General features: G+C 39.2%; 1 protein-coding gene across 4 annotated transcripts in view; it reads left to right on the top strand.

Moving 5' to 3' along the window:
* Window positions 1–24,105, top strand: part of PRKCB (protein kinase C beta) — a 362,468-nt gene that overhangs the window by 230,612 nt on the left and 107,751 nt on the right. For all 4 annotated transcript variants that reach the window (XM_012519041.3, XM_012519039.3, XM_071211243.1 and 1 more), the window contains 2 exons: window positions 13,469–13,625; window positions 14,735–14,869. In XM_012519041.3, the coding sequence (XP_012374495.2) occupies window positions 13,469–13,625; window positions 14,735–14,869 (292 nt within the window). The remainder of the gene's footprint in view (window positions 1–13,468; window positions 13,626–14,734; window positions 14,870–24,105) is intronic.

Raw genomic sequence — 24,105 nt, 5'->3', positions numbered from 1 at the left:
AGTTACACCAGCTACATTTCAACTACTCAGTAGCCCAGTGTGGCTAGTGGCTACCATACTGGACAACAAACATTTCCATGATCCCAGAAAGTTCTTTTGGGCACTGTTGGTCAAGAACAGTGTTTCCCACACTTCAGAATAAATTAGAATAACTTAAAACACTGATTAAAAGACACTTGCCTGGGCTCTGCCCCCAGAGTTACAGATTCAGTAGGTCCAGGGAGATGCCTGAGAATCTGCATTCTTAACAAGTTCCCAGGGGGTGATGACGTGGCTGAGAACCACCTCTCTGGAGCTGCACATCTCAGTGTGAGGGCAAGGGGGTTGTTGTGAGCTAGCTGTAAAATTGCACGTGTCTTATTTACTTGTTCCAGCTGAGTCATGTGGGATTTGGACTCAGTATCATTCTTTCCAGAGGCAGCAGGCGGGACACTCCTGGGGTTCTATTTCATGAGGTGATATGCATAGGAGCTTTGGCTTTTCCTGCTCAAGAAGAAGGAAGATGGGAGTAATTCAGAGTGCAGAGAGCAGTGGGAAAATTTTGGATAAGGAAGGAGGAGTGAATATTTGCTTCTTCTCCTCTGCCTGTAGTACTGGAGATCTGCTTTTGAAGTCTGATGGGAGGATGGTAGAAACAGAAGCTTTCAGAGAAGAAAATCCAAGAATTTGCCGCTTCTGTTCTTCAGCTCTACCTAGACAACTTTCTCCCTACGGCAGTGTATGACTCATTTCTAGCTGCAAGGTCTTGGGGGGAGGGCCTGGGGATACAAGTGACAAAATTCAATGAAGTGTGAAGTGGGAGAAGCACATCACTCAAAACCTCAGCATATTATCCTGCCGCAAGTGTCCCTTAAACTAGTTGTTTGAGCTGTACACACAAAAGCCACAGCATCATAGGGTGAGCTTGAATACAGCATTCCCTAGTGGGCAGGATCCCAGAATGTCCACCGCAGTCTGAACTGAGCTTGTGGTATCAGGCAGAAGTGCAGGCTGGACCTGTGGAGGCTGAAAGCAACAGCACTCTCTCCACCCCAGCTGTGCTCCCCTTTTATGGACGGTCAGTGGGTTTACATGCATGTCTGAGACCAGTTAGGGCATTCTTCTGGAATGCAACAAGAATACTTCTGTACTAGGTGGCAAATAGCTGCTCCTCTCCTGAGGTGACTCACCCCACAGTCTTGTCTCCTCTCTTGAGATCCTTCCTGGAACTCTCCATAGCTCAGCAACTGAAGTTAATGCCTGGCCATACCAGAGGCTTCCAGGACCCTTTCCCGATGCTGAGGATGGCATCTGTACTGGTTAGCAGGTGCCAGGGCTATGCCACTTGGAAGCACTTTGAATATAATGCCAGAGAGAGAGAGAGAAAGAGAGAGAGAGAGAGAGAGAGAGAACAGTGGTGAAGAGTGGGGGAATGTAGGGAGAATTCAGTAGGTTCTTTCTTAGCTGTGATATAGGGATAGTTTGGTGAAATAATAATAAAAAGAAAGTGAGAAGGATGCTAGCTTCCTTCAGGCTGGTTAAAACTCACTGCCTTATTCACTTGCCTATCCATCCATGCATCCCTCCATCCATCCATTTATGATAAATGGTTCCAGCAGGAAACTTCTCCCTCTTTTAGTGCTTCTGTGCCATTGAGGATGTTTGACAGTACAGAGGGGGAAACATTACTCTGTTGGGACTCTTCCTAACAGATGTTTTCTTACCCCATCGTTCCTTAATGACAGTAGAAGAAACAGAAAACTTATCTCCAAATGACAGCCCTTTCCTCTGATTGCCTGGGGAACATGGTGTGCAAATGTGGCTGTCAGGTTTTTAAAAATCCTTTGGATTCTCTGATTCAGTGATGTGGTTAATGTAGATAGGGCTGTTCTTTCAAAGCAGGGAGCCCATTGAAGAAATGAGAAAATATGTACTGTTTCTCCAGAGAAGGGAGGTAAATCCGCCTTCCTCGGAGCTGGGGAGGGTTTTGTTCCAAGGCTTTGGAAATTAAACCCATCACTTAAAGATCTCACCGAGCAGATTGTGGGGCTTTTGGCCCTTGCTGCTTGGGCTGTTCAAAGCTGTCGACGGACGGTTTTGATTGAATGTCCAAATTAAGCTGCCAAGTAGCAACTCTGCAGCTCTAGGGACCCTGTGTTAGTATTTATGTCACATCTTTAGAAATAATCGCATTGTGAAGCAGCGCCCAGAGCCATGTCTACAGCCTCTGCAGCAGAGGGTTTGGACACCACACACCTCCTGCTTCATGCTGCATTTACCCAGCACCCAGCCAAGGATGGGGGCCTCAAGGTGAACCCCTCGTGATTCTGGCCTGAGGATGTGGGTGAGGCAACAGTAAACCTCCTCTGCCCCTCTTTTCTCACGACCTGAGGCATAAGGCAGTCTCAACCTTCTTGTTTATTTCTCAAATGAGAAATAAAGGTAGCTTATTGGATGCCTTATTCCCAAGCCATCTGTTCTAGGCATAAGGAAAGAACTTCCAGGGCCAACCCAGGGGGAACAGATGTACATGAGGGGAAGGTTTGCACCTGTTTTTCCAAGCTGGTCTCGAGAGTGCATCCTCTGTCTTCATGCCCCAAAGTAAGTGGCAAGTATTGCTTCCCCAGAAGGGCCCAATGGAGAGATTACCCATGCTATTGGGGAACGCTAAGTGTAAATATTTACTAAAGCTTGTGAGACCCCAAGGGGTAACTAACCCAGATCCTCCCTGTGGAAATCAGTCTCTGGACTGATGGGGTTGAAGCTGTATGGAGTGGGAGTAGCCCTGGGGATTGCAGGATCCTGAGTGACTGGGGAAGCCTCTGCAGGAAAGAGATGACATTAAATTGGGTGGAGTGGTGGAGTGAATTGTAGACCTCACCCAGCTTTCCAAGATTCTGTTTGCTAGTAAACCCAGTTACAGGGCACAAAAGTTGCATGGTTTTGGCAGTGAAGCACAGACTCAGAAATCTGGGAAATCATCTGGACTTAATCTTGGGGCATCTAAGTTGGATTCAGTTCCAGTTTCCTAAGAATAATGTGCACAAGACTTGTCACCCATTAAGCAAGCATTTTTTCCTAATTAAAAGAGTAATTCATGCTCAACTGAGATCATATATTTAATTTCTCCTTCTTCCAAATTGCCACTAAAATGACTAAGAGATTTTTAAATGGGAAAAATTTATCAGGGCTGCAAACCAGATAAAGGATGTCAGTCATATGCCAGAACTTTTGAGGAATTTCTTTAAGATATGTTTGACACTACCAACTAATTTTGTTTCCTCTTTTCCAACAACTAAGCCTCTTAAACTTAAAAAAAAAATCTAATCACATTGGTTGGTACTTCCAGCATGCTGTTAAATTATAGTGGCAATGGTGGGCATTCTTAATTTGTTTGTGGGTTTAATAGAAATGCCTCTAGATTTTCACCAGTAAGCATGATGTAGGCCTTTGATATGTTTATTATATCATGAAAAACATCCATCTTTTCCTGTTTTTCTAATAGTTAAAAAGGAATGGTTATTGAATTTTGTCACTTGCCTTTTTGTCGTTTTTGAAATAATTATATGTTTTTTCTCCTTTGACCTAGTTTTATAGTGAATGATATTATTAATAGATTTTCTAAAACTGTGAAAGGTTTTTGTTTGAAGTCTGTGATTATATTTGAGTTTTTGAAAGATCGCTTTGGTAGGGGTGTACATAAATGGTTGGAGCAAGACAACAGGCCAGAAACCAACTAGGAGAAATCTTAATGTCACCAGGAGAGAAAGAATGAGTGCCCAAACAAGAACTCTATGAGTAGCTGCTATTTATTCATCACCCACCATCTGCCAAGCACAATACCAGGCACTTTATAGGATTCAAATATAGCTTAATCATCACAATAACTATGAAGCAATTATTATTGTTAAGGTGGTAGCAGTAGGGGTAGTGAGGAGGGCTCAGGTACTTGAAATGATAAAGAGAATGGACAGTACAGAGCCTTGTATGATGATATGCATGTTTGTTTTATAAAGTCACAAATTTTATTATACTTACTGTTTATGTACATGTATGAATAGTATACTTCGATACAAATTTATTTTTTAACAAAAGAAAGAAATGCCATAAAGATTGGAAAGGAAAAATAAAATAGTCCCTATTTGCAGAAAGTATGATTGCCTATGCTAAAAATACACAGTAATCTACCAAAAAAGTGTTGTAACTACTAAGTGAGTTTAGATAGGTTATATGATATAAGGTCAACACACAAAAATCAACTGTATTTCTAAATATTAAAAATGAATAATTGGAAAACAAAAAAATACCATCTACAGTGTTCTAAAGGAAATATTTAGGTATAAATCTAATCTAACATGTCCAGGATTTGAAAGCTGAAAACTACAAAAGGCTAATGAAAGATGCCAAAGAAGAGTAAAAAAATGAAGACACATACCATGTTCACATGTTCATGGATTGCAAAACTCAACATACTTTAAAGATACCAAATCTTCCAGATCTATCTATAAATTTAATGCAATCTCAATAAAAATCTCAGAGCATATTCTATAGATATAGACAAAGTGATTCTAAAATTTATGTGGAAAGGTAAAGGAAATATAATGGCCCAAAACAATTTTGAAAATGAAGAATAAATTTGGAGGAATCACAGTACCTGATTTTAGGACTTACTATAATATATAAAGCTACAGTAATCAAACAGTGTGGTACTGATGAAGGGAGAGATACATAGATCAATGGAACAGAACAGAGTATCCAGAAATAGGTCTATACATATATGACCCATTGATTTTTGACAAAGGTGCAAAAGCAATTAAATAGAAAAAGGATAGTCTTCCCAACAAGGAACAGTTGACCATCTATCTATCTATCTATCTATCTATCTATCTATCTATCTATCTATCTATCTATATATATATATACACACAAAATGAACCTCCACTCCAATCTCACACCTTGTACAATAATGAACTCAAGATGGATCCTTGATCTAAATGTAAAAATGTAAAACTATAAAGAATAAAACATAGGAGAAAAATTTCATGGCCTGGAGTTAGACAAAGAGTTCTTAGACATGAAACACAAAGCATGACTTATAAAAGAAAAGATTGATAAGTTTACTTGATTAAAAAAATAAATAAAACACCACCCCTTTGTTCTGAAGAAGACCCATTAAGAGAATGACAAGACAAACTACAAACTGAAAGAAATATTTACAAATCACATATCCAACAAAGGACTTGTATCCAGAGTAAAGAACTCTTAGAACTCATTATTATGAAAACAAAGAACCAAATTTAAAACATGGGCAAAAGATGTGAACAAACAGTTCACTGAAGAGAGCATAAGGATGGCAAATATACTCATGAAAAGATATTCAACATCATTAGATTTGAGTTGAAATCACTGTGAGATACCACTACACACTTATTAGAATGGGAAAAATAATAACAACAATAACTAATGTCAATTCCATGTGCTGGAGAGGATGCAGAGCAAAAGGAACTCTCATTTATGGCTGGTGAGAATACAAAATGGCACAACTGCTTTGGAAAAGTGTTTGGCAGTTTCATAGAAAGTTAACCATATGATCCAATGATCTCATTCTCATGTATTTACTCTAGAGAAATTAAAAGTTATGTTCATACAAAAACCTTTTCATGAACATTTATAGTACTCTATTCAGAATTACTCAAAATGGAAGCTACACAAATGCACTTCCACAGGTGATTGAAAAAACAAACTGGACCATCCAAAACATGGAAGACTAGTCAGCAACAGAAAGGAACAACAGACACATTCATGCATAGAACATGTGTGACTCTCAAAGGCATTCTGCTGAGTGAGAGAAACCAATCTCAAGAGGTTACATACTGCATGATTGACTTATATGATGTTTTAGAAGAAATAAAACTATTGTGATGGGAAACAGATCAGTGTTTGTCAGGAACTGGCAGTGGGTAGAGAATGTGACCACAAATGGGCAACATGAGGGATTTTTCTGGAATGATGGAACTGTTCTATATCCTGACCATGTTGAAAGTACGTATGAATTAAAATTCACAGAACTGTGCACTAAAAGAAAAATTCAGTCAGTATTTCTATATACTAGTTATGTACAATCTGAGGAGGAAGTCAGGGAAAAAATTCCTTTTACAAAAGCAACTAAAAGAATAAAATATTTAGGAATAAACCTAACCAAGGACATCAAACACTTGTATTCAGAAAACTACAACGCATTACTAAAGGAAATTTCAAAAAGAACTAAATAAATGGAAGAACATTCTGTGCTCTTGGATTGGATGACTAAATATTGTTAAGATTCTACCCAAATTGATACACAGATTCAATGCAATCCTGATAAAAATTCCACCAGCATTTTTTAAAGAAATGGAAAAGACAATTATCAAATTTATTTGGAAGGGTAAGAGGCCCTGAATATCCAGAAACCTCTTAAAAAGGAAGAGTGAAGTTAGAGAAATTTCACTTCTGGACTTTAAATCATATTACTTAGCTACAGTGGTAAAAACAGCATGGTACTACATAAAGATAGACACATAGACTAATGGAGCCTGATTGATGGTTCAGAAACAGACCCTTACATCTATGGTCAAGTGATTTTTGACAAGGCTGTCAAACCCACCCAGCTGGGACAGAACAGTCTATTTAACAAATGGTGCTGGGAGAACTGGATATCCATATCCAAAAGAAAAAAGAGGAACCCTATGTCACACCTTACACAAAAATTAACTCAAAATGCATCAAAGACTTAAATATAATAGCTAGAATCATAAACCTCCTATAAGAAAATTTAGGGAAGCATCTTCAAGATCTGGTGATAGGTGGTGGATTCTTAAACCTTTATACCAAAAACACAAGCAATGAAAGAAAACACGAATAAATAGGATCTCCTCAAACTTAAATACTTTTGTGATTCAAAGGAATTTGTCAAGAAGGTGAACTGTCAGCCCATTCAATGGGAGAAAATATTTGAGAGTCACATATCCAAATTAGGGTTTGATTTCCATTCTATATAAAGAGATCATACAACTCAAAAACTAAAGAGCAAGCAATCCAATTTTAAAATGAACAAAAGACTTAAATAGACATTTCTCCAAAGAGGAAATACAGATGGTCAAAAAGCACATGAACAAAATGTTTAACTATCACTAGCTATTAGGGAAATGCAAATCAAAACAACAATGAGATATCATCTTATACTACACAGAATTGCCATTATTGAAAAAAAAAAAAAAGAAAATATTAAGTCCTGGAGAGAATGTGAAGAAATAGGAACACTCCTTCACTGTTAGTGGGAATGTGAAATGGTACAGCCTCTGTAGAACACAGTTTGGTGGTTCCTCAGGAAGCTAATAGAGAACGTCCATATGATCCAGCAACTCTCCTACTAGTAGACATGGACCCCAATAACGTAGGATACCTAGGATCAAAACACATAAAGCAAAACTGCTAGAGATGAAAGGAGAAATGTACAGAAATATATTTTTAAAAGAACATACTTGGTTCATGTTTGACAGATAAAATAGGTGAAAATATGGATGTGGATAAATTAAGATAATTAAAGCAAATATCAAATACCTCTATCCTGAAATCTGAACCCTTCAAAAAGAGAATCACCTTCTGTTCAAGTGTCCACAAAATTGGTACTATATTAGCTTGCAAGGGAAACCTTATTAAATTCTCCCAAAAATATCCCAGAAATTGCTGTACTTACATTTTCTGATGAAAACATAATAGAGCTAGAATAGAAATTAATGATAAAAATATATAATGCAGAAGATCATCCAATGAAAGAGATAGAGGGAAGAATTAGTTGGGAGCCTAAATGGTGAAAGCTTGAAATTCCTTCAGTAGGGAATGGGAGAGGGTATTGACTAGGAACACCCAAGAGTGTGGAGGGCCAAGCAGTGATTGGAGAGCATGAACATATAGCATTGAGCCCCTAGCTGTGTTACCTTTCTTCAGGAGTACTTTCTAAGCCAGGTATGACTGATGGTTGGAGGTATGCAGAGAGGATGCAGTTGAAGCAAGAGGGTAAAACATTTAAGCTTCTGGCTAGAAGTGATTAAGGGCAAGTGATGTGGGCAGGATTAAGAAAAAGTAAAACCATAGCAGTGTACTGATGGACCAGAGTAATGGAAAGAAACATGGGAAGAGTGGAAGAACTGAAGAATTTTATGAGGTAAGAAAATGGGTATAAGGTAAGTGGGGAAATAAAAGGATAAATGATTTTTGGAGAGTTCAGAGGAGGTACTACTGAAGGTGAAAGCCATGCTGAATTGGATGGAGGCGGGTGGGTAGTCAGATTGGGTCGAAGAAGAGATCACAATAAGAAAAAGGTATGGATTTATCACACTCAGCTTCAGATAGTCTATCATTTTCATACTACCTTCTCCAGATTCATTTGTATAGAAGTAATATTAGAGGGATATATTTTTAGCCCTGAACTTTATCTTAACAGTTATGTAATTTGATCTAAATTATTTCAAGGAAGAAAGGAAATCAGCATTTGTTGAGCTTCCACCATGTACCTTATATTCTCCTAGATGCTTTAACACTATTATCCTCTATAGGGTAACTATGTAATGTATTGTCCAAACTGGGGGCAGTAGAGTGAAAGGAGAACAGGTGTGCTCTGAGGTTGTCCTGACTGTGTTGTATGGTCATTCTAAATATTATTGAATAGCCTTTTAGAGGTCTGTGATTTACTGGCATTTCCAGAGATGGGGAAATTGAGACTCAGAGAAGTCTTTTGGTTAAGGTTACATAGCTGGTTAGATCCATGGCAGAGATAGGACTCAAACCCAGGAATGTCTGACTGACTCCATAACCCAACCATTGCTGATTTAGTCCTGATTCATATTCACTAACCCCCACCTTGACAGCTATGGTGGTCCCAGCTGGAAGTCTTTCCCAACAAAGAAAATTAGATGTTCATAACTGTACTACTGCCAGCAGTGATGGGAAGCCAGTTGTTTGAGGAGCTTCTAGGGCCATGACATGCTCAAGATGACTTGGAGTCTGGATGTGGGCTGCCCAAAGACCCCATATTTACTTGCTTGGTCATCAGAGCCTATCAGATGAGACAGTAGTGGATGGCCAGAGAAGGGAATTGGGAAGGGAACTCTGAGGGATGTAGGGCACATAAAAGCCTCTATCAGAGGACACTAGAGAATCTTAAGGTTAGAAGTCAAGTTACAAGTAGACAGGAACCAAAGGGACGAAAATCTAGGGTAGACTATAGAGCAGAGGGCTAAAGAGGCTTCCAGCTTAAGGTGTGGCAGGGTGGTGAGGAGGGATGAAGGATTGAGCACAGGGCTCAAGTACTAAACTATCTGCCACCAGGAGGTCACAAGATTATGATAGGGGTGGAGCAGGAGAGCCAAAACAGGTTGTGCTAAATGTTTATCTTTATCCCCAGAAAGGGATCTGGGTGAGCTCAGGGGGTCATCCTGGGTCCAACTGTTATTCACCACCAAGCTCATTTTCTGGGTTCTGCAATTATCTTGGGCTGTCAGTACATAACTGAACTGCTTTAAAATTAAATTTTAATAACACAGTTAATAAAGAATGCATTTTTCTTATAAGAACTTTAGAATGTGACAGATAAGGATAAAGTCCCTTTTGCCAACAACTCCCAAATCAGGTCTCTTATCTTTTCTTCAGATGTACCTATTTTAAAAATCAATTTTCTTTTCTATATATTTTCATACACAAATAACTTTATAGAAAATACATTTCATTGTACCCTGTCTTTTGCAGATTTGGAGGCCTCTCCTTTTCATTTTTTATTTGGACAAAATCTCAAAATTAAAGAAAAGTTACAAAAGTAGCACAAGTATACTCCTTACCTGATTCACTAATTGCTTACATTTGACCACACTTGGTTTATCATTCTCTCTATATAAATACATTTATATATGTGTATTTTTTCCGAGTCATCTGAGAAGAAGTTGGAATCATATTTCCCATTAAACCCTAAATACTTCGGTGTATGTTTTCCAAGAACAAGGATATTCTCTTACATATGCATGGTACATTTGTCCAAATCAGGAAATGTAACATTGACCCCGTGCTATTACCTAATAGAGCCTAGATCCAGATTTCATCAATTGAGCCACCAATGTCCTATTATATCTTTTTCTTAAACAAAGAGACATTAATGTAATTCTTCATCTTATTTTAACATGTTAATATGTCTTTAACATGTTAGTATGTATGGATAGCTCAGTGTTAATATGTGTGTAGTGCTCCATAGTAGGGCTATGCCATAAATTATATATTCCTTCCTCTGTGGCTGGGCACTGAGGTTTTTTCCTGTGATTTGCCATTAGGAACATTCTCATAAATAACCGAATCTTAGCGGGTGTTGCTTTGAATTGCTATAGTGAGGACATATAGGGAGGACAAATTGAGGACTCACGATGTTGAGGAAAGTAACTTCCAAAGGAGATAATAAGGAGATGCTCCTGAGTCACATAGTATAGGATAAACACAGTAAAGCAGCATAATTATTCAGACTTTTCCAACAGATACTTTTATCTTTCTGGGGGCAGGGGGGAGATGGACCAGGGAAATTCTTACTGAAGAACAATTTTTTTTTCAGGAAGTTAGTTAATGTTAGTGCCTTTCACGGATTCAGCACTGTCTTGGCTAACTTTCATTGAAATGCAGAGGCCATGCATGCTTTGAAGACCCTTTAGGAGGAACAACCAGATCTTACCTGTGACTTCATGTCCAAGGCAAGCAGTGTTCAATGGATCAGGAGACTTTTCCTCTTTATGTTCAGCAAACTTCCATCGGGGGAAGGTTGCTATTTCTGCTTTGTGTGAAGCATTTTGTACCATCTGGGCTGGCTGGATTTCAACAAAGATAGTAAAGAAACATTTATCAAGAAAAATCAAAGTCAGTCTCGCCAAGTGTGGTCTAGAGAGATTTACTTCCTCAATACATATGCAGCTCTCTTACTGCTGGGAAACATGACTCTACTTAGAAAAGCTTCAGGAGGGAAAGGCCTTCGGATCTTAGCCTGTAGCTACTGTCAGCCGCTCAGGACATGGTAGTTTTAGTAGGCAAAGCTCTCTGAGACGTGGATGCAAACAGTCCCAGAGTTAATTCTGCTCCATTGCTCCATTCTTTTCTACAGAAATATTTGACCTCTTTGGTAAAGGGTGGACTCAAAGGACAGAAGAAGGGGAAAGGTTGGGGGGAGAGGTGGAGTCGTGCCTCATTTAGGAGTGTGGAGTTCGGAGGGTGGGGGATGCCCGAGAAGAGGTCATTCTTAAGCCATTCATTGTGATAGTCACGGTTCAAGAGTATAACACACTTTTGTTCTGCAAAGAGCACTCTGAAAGGTGTGGGGTCAGTTTAAATAAGACAGGGAAGGGGAAATATCCTTATCAGAAGGAGAAATGAGCTGTTTTCATGTCCATATGTGTTGCCAATCACCAGACAAGTTTCTGGCACTCGAAAGAGTCCCACATTGTGTTTTTATGAAGTGCACTGTGTGATAGATGTGCCATTCCAAGATCCTGGCCTAGGAACTGGCACATACTCTTTTCCTCAGAAGGCTCAGGAAATGAGAGAAATGGTTGGAGATTATATTCTTTGGGGAAAATGCATGGGTATCGTATGCATTACCTAATATGTACTCCCTGGACTGGCAGAATCCACGTCATCTGGGATCTTGTTAGAAATGCCAATAATCAGGTTGTATTCCAGACTTACTGAATCAGAAACTGCAGTTGTGTGTCCCAGGAATCTGGGTCTCACAAGGGCTCCAGGTGATTCTTAAGCTTGCTAGAGTGTAAGAAGCACTGCTCTAGAAGGATTCAAATGCAAAGAGCAGATGCATTATTCTTGAGAAGGAAAACCACGGTTGGGTCCATGTGATATTGGTCCATTCAGATAGGTTTAAGTCTTCATAATAAAAATGGACAAATGTAGTAAAAGAGGGCACTGAATGTGAATGATAATAATGATGAAATAGCAGTACGATAACTAGCATTTATTTCCTCAGTGCCAGATTCTGGGCTAGACATATATATTCTTTATCTGAGTTTATTCTTATAACAACCCAGTGAGGTATATATTATCTCTGCTTTATTGATGAAGAAATTGAAGTTCAAAACTGTGAAGTAAATGCTAGGCAAGTAAATGCCAAACTTGTAGTTATATATCCACTTTCTTATATAGCCTGGCAACTATCTCATTAGAAATAAACTATTCTCCTAATAAATTTAGATTTCCCTTGGGGACAGGATCAACATCTTCTTCACCTCTTTTGTCAGTGCTTAGCATGATGCCTGGCACAGAGTAGGTATATGCTTGTTGAACTTAATTGAATCAAAGCCACAGAGGAAAAATTCTGAAGTAAATATGGCTCTGGCTCTGGAGCTACCTCCTTACAAATTGTGCAGGTCATACTTGGTTTTGGTGATGCAAATGGAGTGGGGACATGAATTCAACTTATGGATAAATGGAAGAAAATGCTATGTTGCTGGCATGCAGAAGTATGTCATTGCAGTATAAGTTACGACTTGTACCGTGAGGTTCTTTGCACTCACCTGGCAGCCTACCCAGCCCTTTTCTTATCTCATTTATTCAGGATCAACCTCTTACTAGCTTTATGATCTTAGGTAAGTCAGTCCTTCTCTTACCCACCTCTCCCCTCAGAAATCTTCAGCTGCTTGAGTATAGGAAAATAAAGGGAAGATATTTGAAATTAGCTAGGGCTGGAGTTTTGTCAGATAAAGTAAAATGGAAACAAAGAGTGGCAAAGGAGTTGATTAAAATTTTGTAAGGGAATCATTGTAATGCTCCATAAAATCTAAGCTGTGGGTGAATGGAGTAAAGGCAAAAGGGAATGGGGAAATAGAAAAGACATATTGAGCTTGATAGAATAATTGGTGGTGAAAGAATTGTTGCAGTGGGGTACTAGAATTAATGAACTGGAAAAGTAGGAAGTGGCATAAAATACTGGGGTCTGTGGATCTGAGATTGAGAAAGTGATACAATTTCTGTGATGGTAAGCTCCAGAGTGTGACCTTGGGAGGAGGTCACTGCTATTGTATGGAAGCAACTACAATGCTGTCAGTATTTTTCCAGTCCTCTTTTCATGGGCTCTGTCTGGGTGCTGGTTATGGGTGATACATAGATGACAGCTACGCCTTGGTTTAGGGGCCAAGGCTTTGTGGAAAATTTAGAGAACTTACAGTTAATGTTGGGGGTGGGGTGGGGAGAGCAATATAAAAGTAAGAAATCAGTTTTAGACGAACACAGAGCAGAGCCTATATCTTTTCAGGTCATCTCACTTATATGCCTTTCAGCTATTGGTGTTAATACATTAAAATTCCTGTTAAAGTAAATGTGATGTTGAGGACCTATAGGACAAGTTCTGCAGCCATCACTGGTAGATGCTTAAACATTTTGGGGGCTATTAATATTGAATCTGTTTTTCCTTTTTCAGTAAGAGATGCTAAAAACCTTGTACCTATGGACCCCAATGGCTTATCAGATCCCTATGTAAAACTGAAACTGATTCCTGATCCCAAAAGCGAGAGCAAGCAGAAGACCAAAACCATCAAGTGCTCCCTTAACCCCGAATGGAATGAGACATTTAGATTGTAAGTTAATGTGATTCCAACCCAGCAGGGGTGGTAGAGATTGGGTTGTGGGCACCTGAGACTGGGGAGTTCCTATTACCTTCTCAGCTTCTCTTTCTTACCCTCCCTTCCTGCCCTTCCACCTGCATTTGGCTTGCATTATGAGCCAAATAAAAATTGGAACCTGTTTTTTTCTGAGATGACAATGCCTATGGTGTGGAGGAGGGGGTGGGATAGGAATAGTGGTGTGTTGTGATGTGAAGGCAAATTGCAGAAAGAGCTCTGGGTCTCAAATAGTAAACAGTGTGGTGGGCTATGTTTATGGATGACGTGGGGTCTGCAGCTCCTGGGAGCTCTCTGCCAGCTTTCCTGGCAGGTCTTCCCTGGCCAGGGCCCCAGGAACCTGGGGGTCTAGTTTTGATGTATCTGAGCCAATAGGTGCTAATTATAACAGCCAATATTTATTGCATATGTGCTATGTATAATAAGCACTGTGCTAAGTGACCCACATTCATTGGCTCATTTCCTCCCCGTTTTACTGATGGGGCTTACATGGTTAGAGAATTTGCTCAAAGCGCAAAAGAAGCGGGTGTGGGACTCAACCTCAGGCCATGTTTTTAGCCCATGGCTACATCCCCTCTTTCTTCTGTCGAGGCAAAAGTGGGCTTCATGACAGCCTCAATCAAGGACACACCTCAAAACAATTTCCTCCAGACAGACACCCACAAGACCCTTTGCTTCATACAACTCCTCAACCTTATCCTTAACACACATGCATGCAAACACACACACAGTTATAGAATTGGTATCCATATTTCTTATAGCGACTGTGTGTCCATAGAATTTCCTGAACACTGCAAACCCTATGAAGACACGAGACAGTGGACGTGGTTTAAACTGTCCCTATCCAACCGGCCGAGGCTCTCTGCTTCTTTAAGCCACAGTCTGTTAAACAGGAGAAGCTTTCATTCCCAAGGGAGCCAGCCTGGGATGGAAACTGAACATGTTTCTTGCAACAGCTTGTAATCTTTTTAAATTCCTTCCTTTGGGTCTTGTCCTCTTGTACATTTCATCTGTTTGAGAAATCACAGCAAACACCAATGACTTCTCTTTTTTCTTCTTTTTTTCAGTCAGCTGAAGGACTCTGACAAAGATAGAAGACTGTCTGTAGAGATTTGGGATTGGGATCTGACCAGCAGGAATGACTTCATGGGATCTTTGTCATTTGGGATTTCTGAACTGCAGAAAGCTGGTGTTGATGGCTGGTAAGAACGGTGTTTCTTTGAAAGCTACAGGATGGCTTAGTCCATCAAACGTGTGTTTCCCTTTCTCTCCTAAATGTGAACTACTAAAGCAGAGTTGCAAAATGATGGCTGGTAGATTGGATCTGCTTCGTAGATATGTTTTGTTTACCCCTTGTACTGAAAAAAAAAAAATTTAAACAGTTACCAATATTTAAAAAATCAGATATTTTCCATGAAAATCTGGATTTGGGGGTTCTCTCAAAAAGCCAGAACAGACAATGCTGGGCCTACAAGGCAAAGTTCATTTGCCACAATTCCTACCACAGCTTGTTGTATCACATCTGCCCCACTTTATACAAAATGACTTGACTGGCCCATGGCACGGAAGTGGCTCTCTTAGATTACCCAGAAGAGATGGCAATCTGCCAACAGATCCTGCCGCCTTGAGGAGGTGCCTTTTGCTGGGAGCCTTCACGTGGCTGTCCACAAAGGTACTGGAAAGTCGCTGCCATGGTCAGCTGCTACACCCCCTTTGTTCTGGAGTTTCTGCTTTGCTCCCTTTCTATGGCAAAAATTCTTGCCCAGTGTTACCAACAGAGGCTGGGTGAGCCTCTCGGCAACTGTTGCACAATTATCTGAGTAAAGGAGTCAGAATATTTAATCCAACCTGGTGCTGTAACTTTGAGAGAAGTGGTGATTAGGGACTATCAGCTCTTTAAGAGAAATAGACTTTTTTCTGAATTGTGTCATTCAGGGCTTTTTATGTTGCCAGTGAAATAAAATAAAAAATCAAGAAAGAGAATGTGTTGTCTAGACTACACATCCTTTCTATTGCTCAATTTACAACTTTCTTCTCCACATTTACCATAGAGTTTTATTCAAATATGTATTGAGTGTCTCCTACATTCTAGTCACTGGAGAAGCATCAAGGTATAAGACAGATTTGTCCTAATGGAGTTTGCTTTCTAGAAAGGGAAGATAAGCTTTGAACAAGAAATTATACAAATAAGCAATCAATGACAACAAGGAGCTGAGAGTGTATAAATAAACAGTACCTAATCTAGGTCTAATCTGTGTAAGACACAATTCACACATTTTTTAAAAACTCAGTTCTCATACTCTCATAATGAACATTTGTCAGAGTTTTACGTAACTCACTAATGAGGAAACCAGCAGGATGAATGGCTGATTCCAATGAGGATATTATATAATCAATAAAAAAATAGAAAGTGGAATGCTGGAATAACTTTGCTAAGTTAAATAGAAAACAGACTGACAAACTGCAATAAAGTCCTAACTCAAGGGATTATCTTATCTACCAGACAGGAAAAATAATTGATCTCACCTCAGTTTTCTACAAGTTAACATCTAACTTTACAGGGATGGGAGACCATCAGGTTCTTATTCAATTGTGGTAGGTAAGTTAAACAAGGTTATGTTGCCGGAGGCAGGAGATAACTAGAAAATGCTTGAACACTGCATTAAGAGGTCACATTGTCATTTTTTTGGCCTTCTTTTCAAGATTTGGATAATTTTTCCTAGCATAGGGATGATGTGACTTTGCCCAGTCCTACAATCACTCAGGGAGCTTATCTTTAAGTCAAGCTTAAGGAGGTTGGAGAGAAACAGTACATGATACTTGTGGGGTATAAAATGAGGCATGAGAGGACAGAACAAGAATAATAGTTTTATTAACACTAGCTGCCACTTATTGACTCTTACTAGATACCAGGCACTGGTTAAAATTTTCCAGGTGCCCCAGTTACACATTTGTACAGCGTTAATCAGATGTGCAGAGAAAATAGAGCTTCTTGATTTTCTGTAATGGACCTTGAGTTTCTTACACAGTTTTGTGACCTTATGTAGCCAAGGAAGGGGCTCCTCACTACTCGTGATGCCCTCTGCTCTTCACTGACCTCGAGTGCTCACTGAGGCAGGACTGTCCCACCCAGCCTTTGGGGCATTATCCTGGTCACGCCAACCATAAAATCAGCATACGTCTCAAGGGTTAGGTCAAAAGGGTTTTTCTCTTATGGAGAAGAATAATGTGTCAAGTGCGGGATGAAAGCGTGGCCTGATCAGAAGGCAGATCTGAGACTGCAGATCTGAGGCCAGCCCATTATCCAGGATAAGGGAGGTACGGGATGCTAGCTCAGGCTGCGGATGGGCTACAGTTCAGGAACCTGACAGAAGGAGAGACACTTAACCCAAGTTTGGTTAATGAGTATTTTGTTCTGCTTGATCGGTTGGGGCAAGCAGATCAACTCGCCATTTATGAGGTGGCGAATGGCAGTTTGGAGGGTCTGTGTCTGGCCTTGGTATATGTCAGTAGGGTTTTATCTAAGTCACGTGGGGAACGGTGATTCTTCACAGGAGGAAGTTTTCTGGAGTATAAAAAGGTAGGGGAGATTTCTTAAACTCTATTGTTTTCCTGGATCCTGGGGCTTGGGTAAGGGTCAGCATTTCCGGTGGAAAGCCAGGAACGGTGCCTCAGAGTCCTCCGTCTTTCCCCCTTTCTCTGCTGCTGCTGGGATGAGCCTGGCCTCCAGCAGGGCTGCAGATGAGGAGTGGACCAGGGCTCCTCAGCCTCCTCTCTCCCTCCTCCTTCCCATGGATCTTCAGGGCCAAAAGAGAAGGGCTTTCTCCCACACCATGTAGCGGGGTCTTTCCTTATACCACATCCTTCTTTCTGACTGGTGCGCGTCTTGTGTTCTCCCCTGAAGCAGACGGCAGGGTGCAGGGAGTGAAAAATGGCTGAACAATAAGGAACAGACCATCAGGAATAAGTCCAACACACTGCTACATTTACACGTGCATTATCCTTTAATGCTCATCACAATTCTAGCCCATTCCCATCTATCCCAAGGATTGGAGTGGCTCAGCAATGGTTTAGGGGCCAGCGGCACTAGGGAGCCTAAGCATATAACATACACCATTTTGCCTCCTGATACAGAGGCTGGCAAAGGGCTAGAGATTAGAAAACTAGGTTTTGGCTTTGGTTCTCCTAAATAGATGGCTGCTTGTGAACTTGGGCAAGTTCCTTCACCTTTCTGTACTCCAGCCTTCTTAGGAGGTATGATTCCATTCATCAGGGATAATTGCAGCATCCATGTCCACCTTTTAGGATAGTTGTGAAGCTGATGAAATAATAGGTGGGGGGTAACTTTTGCAAAATAAAAGCCCTTCTCAGATTTTGCAGGTAAAAGTCATCTTCAGGTTTAGGGCCAATCCGATGCCCTCTTGGCTCCAAATGTATCACATTCTAGAAATTTTGATTCTTATCTCAGGGTGTCTTTTAAAAATATGTGATCTTGGGCAAATCACATGTACTCTCTGAGACTCAGTTTCCCTGTCTGGAAGGGGGACGGCTCTTCCAGCTATTCTGCTATGCTGTAATTTAAAACCATGTGAGAGAAACAGCAGAAACAGCTGTGAAAGTTTCCAGCCCCAGGCCCCTCAGCTGCCTCTTTGCCACCAGCTCTGTATCTGTTGTTAAATCCTCTGTTTTGTTTCTAATTTAGTTTATTTATTCTGTCTCCTTTCTTTCCCCTTGATTTGCCAGCGGTTCATCTGTTTTATTGTTGTTGTTTTTTATCCTCCAAAGAATTAGTTCTGGGGTTTGTCTATCAGTTCTGGTTTTCTGTTCTCTCTGTTTTTCAGTAGGTTTGTTTTGTGGTTGTCTTTGAATCTCAGCTGAGTATTTTGCTAATTTATTTTTGTTCTTTTGCCTTAAACTCTGCCCTTTTAAACTAATGAACAAGCATTTGGGGGAACAAATATTGCATCTAAGTTTTGATATGTTAAGTTCTGGCTTTGGTTGTTTACTCAAGGTCTGCAATTGTATTTTTAATTTCCTCTTTAGCATGCTGTTTATTTAAGAGTGCTTTTTAACCTCTGGAATTAGCTTTTTGCTTAATTTTTCTTCATGTCACACAGACATAATGAATAATAACACTCCAGTTAGTCACATCAAGATTTTAATGTGATGATAAATGAAATTCAAAATTACCCTGATAAATCTATATTTATATTTGAAAAGATTGTTTGTATAAATTTTTATTTAATTATTTGGTTAACATACAATTATATTTTCCATGCAAAGTAGAACACTTTTTGAGATTTCATCATGAAGAAACTGCTTCCTATAACAGTGATGCTTTTAAATTATGATGTTTTTATATTCCCTATGTACTGTATGGGAGAATATTTCTTTAATGAAGTAAGCTTAACTCCTTTCAAATGTAACAACTGCAATATGCATGAATTCTACATTTTTATTATTAACATTAAGTTATAGTTTTAGTGCATTATAGTCAGAGAATATGGCCTGTACATTTTCCTTTCTTTTTCTCTTCTTTTTTCCCCCCTATCTTTTCTTTCTCTTTTTTTAGCTTAATTTATGATCTATGTTGGTAAATGTTCTGCAGACATTTCAATGAAAGGTATTTTTCCTATTTGTAGGGTATATATTTCAATGGTTATTAATTCTACCTTATAATATCCAAATCTTTTATGCCTTCATATTTTCCTTTTGTTTGCTTGGTCTGTCTAAATGAATGGTGTTTGTTGAAGTTCTCCCTGTAAAATTGTTTTTGAAAAATTTCTTTCCTTTCTAATGTTCTTTGCCTTATATATTTTGAGATATTATTAATTCTCCACATAAACATCCAAGACTTATTATATCAGCATAAAGCTATCCTTGTCACAGCTAGTCCTTTTTTGCCTATAACATTACCTTGTTGCTGACATATGTTCATTCATTCATTCATTAATTCATTCATTCATATATTCAGCATGTGTGTCCAGTGAGTACCTACTGTGGATAATACTATTGCCAGGTACTCAGGATACACTAGTGAGCAAAACAGATAAGAATCTTTGGCATAATGGAGTTTTCTTTTTAGTTTGAGAAAAAATAAATAAAATGAACAGAAATAAATAGCAAAACATAGCATGTTTGAGGCTGATAAATGCTACAGAGAAAAATAAATGAGAAATGGTCATAGGGAATGCTGGGGGATGGTGGTATTCAGATTTAAATAGAGTGTTCAGGATAGGACTTCTGAAAGGGTTGACAGACAGCAGAGACCTGAAGGTGGGAAGGGAGCAAGCCAGATGGATGTCTAGAGAGATTGTCCCAGAGTAGCAAGTACAAAGGCCCTGAAGCAGGAAGGTGTTTGGCAAGTTTTAAACATAAACGTGGCCTGTGTAGTTGGAGCTGGGTGAGTGAGGGGGAGAGTGGTGGGAATGAGATCCGAAAGGATGAATGGGGGGCATTTGGCAGATACTTTGTGGCCTGTAACCTTGTAAGGACTTTTTCTTCTATTCTGGGTAAGTTCAAGAGCCAAGGAAGGGAAGCGGACTTGGCTGAATGGATAGGGCGTCCGTCTACCACATGGGAGGTCTGCAGTTCAAACCCTGGGTCTCCTTGACCCATGTGGAGCTGGCCCATGCGCAGCGCTGATGCATGCAAGGAGTGCCGTGCCACGCAGGGGTGTCCCCCACATAGGGGAGCCCCATGCGCAAGGAGAGCCACCCAGTGAGAAAGGAAGTACAGCCTGCCCAAGAATGGCGCCACACACATGGAGAGCTGACACAGCAAGATGACGCAACAAAAAGAGACACAGATTCCTGGTGCTACTGATAAAGGATAGAAGCGGTCACAGAAGAACACACAGAGAATGGACACAGAACGCAGACAACTCGGTGGGGTGGGGGGAATAAATTTAAAAAAAAAAGTGCCAAGGAATAATTATATCTGTGTTATAACATGTCCACTTTGACTGCAGAGTGGTATATTCTGCTTGCCTAATTTATCTTTGCCCATCCTTTTTTTAAAAAAATACTTTTTTTGCCATTTTTTTTTCTTTATTAGAAAAGTTGTGGGTTTACAGAACAAACATGCAAAATATACTGGATTTCCATTTACCACCTTACCCCCACCACCGCCACCTTGTATTGGTATGGAACATCTGGTAGAATTCATGATAACAGATTTTATAATTGTACTGTTAACTAAAGTACATGGTTTAACTTAGGGTTCATTGTTTGCATAGTGTAGTTCCATGGATTTTGTTAAAATTTTTATTCTGTTGCCATAAACTCAATCTAATATTTCCCCTTTGAATCACATTCAGATATATATTTCAGTTCTGTTAATTTAATAGTGTTCACAATGTTGTGCTACCATCACCAACATCCATTACCAGCACATTTCCATCATTCCAAATAGGAACACTATACATTTTAAGCTTTAACTTCTCATTCCCTATCCCTACCCCATCCCCTGGTAATATCTGTTCTAGATTCTGACTGGAGTTTGCTTACATTTGTTTCAAATTAGTGAGATCATACAATATTTGTCCTCTTGTGTCTGGCTTATGTCACGCAACATAATGTCTTCAGGGTTCATCCATGTTGTTGCACGTATCAGAATTTCGTTCCTTTTTATGGCTGAATAATATTCCCTGTATGTATATTCCATATTTCATTTATCCATGAATTGGTTGATGGATGCTTGGGTTGCTTTCTTCTTTTGGCAATTATGAATAATGCCACTATGAACATCAGTGTGCAGATATCTGCTAGAGTCCCTGCTTTCTAGTCTCTCGGGTGTATGCTTAGAAGCGGGATTGCAGGGTCATGTGGTAATTCTATACTTACCTTTGTAATGAGCTTTGAGATCAGGAAGTTTGAGTCCTCCAACATCGTTCTTCTTTTTCAAGAATTGCTTTACGTATTTGAGGCCCAAGACCCTCCCATATAAATTTGATGATTGACTTTTCTGTTTCTACAAAGAAGGTCATTGGAATTTTGATTGGGATTGCATTGAATCTATAAATTACTTTGGGTAGGACTGACATCTTAATAATATTTAGTCTTCCAATCCATGAATATAGAATGTACTTCCATTTATTTAGGTCTTTGATTTATTTTAACATTATTTTGTCAATTTCTGTGTACAAAAAATTTACATCCTTGGTTAGAATTATTCCTAGGTATTTTGTTCTTTTTGTTGCTATTGTGAATAGAATTTTTTTCTTGATTTCTTCTTCCAATTTTTCATTGCTTGTGTGTAGAAACACTACTGATATTTTAGGGTTGATCTTGTACACTGTCACTTTGCTGAATTCATTAATTAGCTCTAAGAGCTTTGTTGTAGATTTTTAGGATTTTCTGTATACAGGATTATGTCATTTGCAAATAGGGTAAGTTTTACTTCTTTTCCGACATGGATGCCTTATATTTCCTTTTCTTTCCTAGTTGCTCTGGATAGAATTTATGGTACAGTGTTAAATATCACTGGTGACAGTAAGCATCCTTGACTTGTTCCCAATCATAGAAGGAAAGCTTTTAGTTTTTCACCATTAAGTAAAATGTTAGTGGTGGGATTTTCACATATGCCACTTATCATGTTGAAGAAGTTTCTTCTATGTATAGGGTTCTAAGTGTTTTTATCAAGAAGTGGTGCTAGATTTTGTCAAATGCCTTTTCTGTACCGAGCAGATTATGTGATTATGTGGTGTATTACATTAATTGATTTTCTTATATTGTACCATCTTTGCATATCAGGAATAAATCACACTTGATCATAGTGTATACTTATTTTAATATGCTATGTGATTCAGTTTGCTAGTATTCTGTTCAGGATTTTTGCATCTCTATTCATCAGAGATATTGGACTGCAGTTTTCTTTTCTTGTGGTTTTTTTTTTTTTGACTTTGGTATGAGGGTATGTTGGCCTCTGTTTTAGTTTGCTAAGAACTACTGGGAGCAAAATACCAGAAATGGGTTGACCTTTACAATGGGGATTTATTAGGCTACAGTTCTTAGGCCATGAAAGTGTTCAAATCAAGGCATCATTAGGAGATCCTTTCTTCTAGAGCTGTTGCTGTGCTGATCAGGTACATGGTAAGCATTTGCTTTTCTCCCTCTCCTTCAGGCCTCATAGCTTTCAGCTTCTGGCCAAAGTGGCTTTCTCGCAGTGTCTGTGTTCTGTTGATTTCAGCTTCTGGCTCCTGAGGCCTCCTCTTGGCTTTAGAGTTACTCTCTTTTTTCTGTATCTGTGGCATTTCATTCCTCCATTTATAAAGGACTCCAGTAAAAGGATTAAAATCTACCCTGGACCACACAATCTAATCAAAGGACCTTAACTAAAGACCTTTAATGAAAAGGTCCCAACTACAATAAGTTGACATGCACAGGAATGGATTAAGCCTAAGGACATGGTTTTCTGAAGTTCTGAAAAGCTTCAAATTGTCACAGTTTCATAGAATGAATTAGGGAATGTTCCCATCTCTTCAATTTTTTGGAAGAGTTTGAGCAGACTGGGTTAATCCTTCTGGGAGTGTTTGATAAAATTCCCTCTGTGTAGCCATCTGGTCCTGGACTTTTCGTTGTTGGAAGGTTTTTGATTATTCATATAATCTCTTTACTAGTTATTGGTTTGTTGAGATCTATTTCTTCTTAAGTCAGTGTAGGTAGATTGTGCGTTTATAAGAATTTGTCCACTTTATCTAGGTTATCTAATTCATTGGCATACAGCTATTCATAGTATCCTCTTTTAGTCCTTTTTATTTCATCAGGATCAGTAGTAATATCCCTCTTCACATTTCTAATTTTAGTTATTTTGTATTCTTTCTCTTTTTTCTTTGGCCATCTAATTAATGGTTTGTCCATTTTATTAATCTTTTTGGAGAACCAACTTTTGGTTTTGTTGATTCTATTCATTTTTTGTTTTTGTTTCATTTATCTCTGCTCTAATATTTTCTATTTCCTTCCTTCTGCTCACTTTGGGTTTATTTTGCTCTTCTTTTTCTAGTTCTTCCTAAGTCTTTTTTTTTTTTTTAAAGATTTATTTATTTTTATTTATTTCTGTCCCCTTTCACACACCCCCAGTTGTCTGCTCTATGTCCATTCGCTGTGTGTTCTGTGTCTGCTTTGCATTCTTGTCAGTGGCACCGGGAATCTGTGTCTCTTTTTGTTGTGTCATCTTGCTGTGTCAGCTCTCCGTGTGTGCAGCACCACTCCTCGGCAGGCTGTGCTTTTTGTTCTGTCTTTGAATTTAAGGTGAGTCTTTTGCAGACAGCATGTAATTAGGTCACACTGTTTTTCCATTCTACCAATCTCTGCCTTTTGATTGGAGAGTTTAATCCATTTACATTTAAAGTCACTACTGTTAATGTGGACTTTCTTCTGCCATTTTGCTATTTGTGAATTATTTATATTTGTGAGTCATATATATGCTTTATAAGTCA

Source organism: Dasypus novemcinctus, chromosome 23 (assembly GCF_030445035.2).
Source record: "Dasypus novemcinctus isolate mDasNov1 chromosome 23, mDasNov1.1.hap2, whole genome shotgun sequence".
In the NCBI taxonomy this organism is placed as follows: domain Eukaryota; kingdom Metazoa; phylum Chordata; class Mammalia; order Cingulata; family Dasypodidae; genus Dasypus; species Dasypus novemcinctus.
This window is presented reverse-complemented; position numbering and strand designations above follow the sequence as displayed.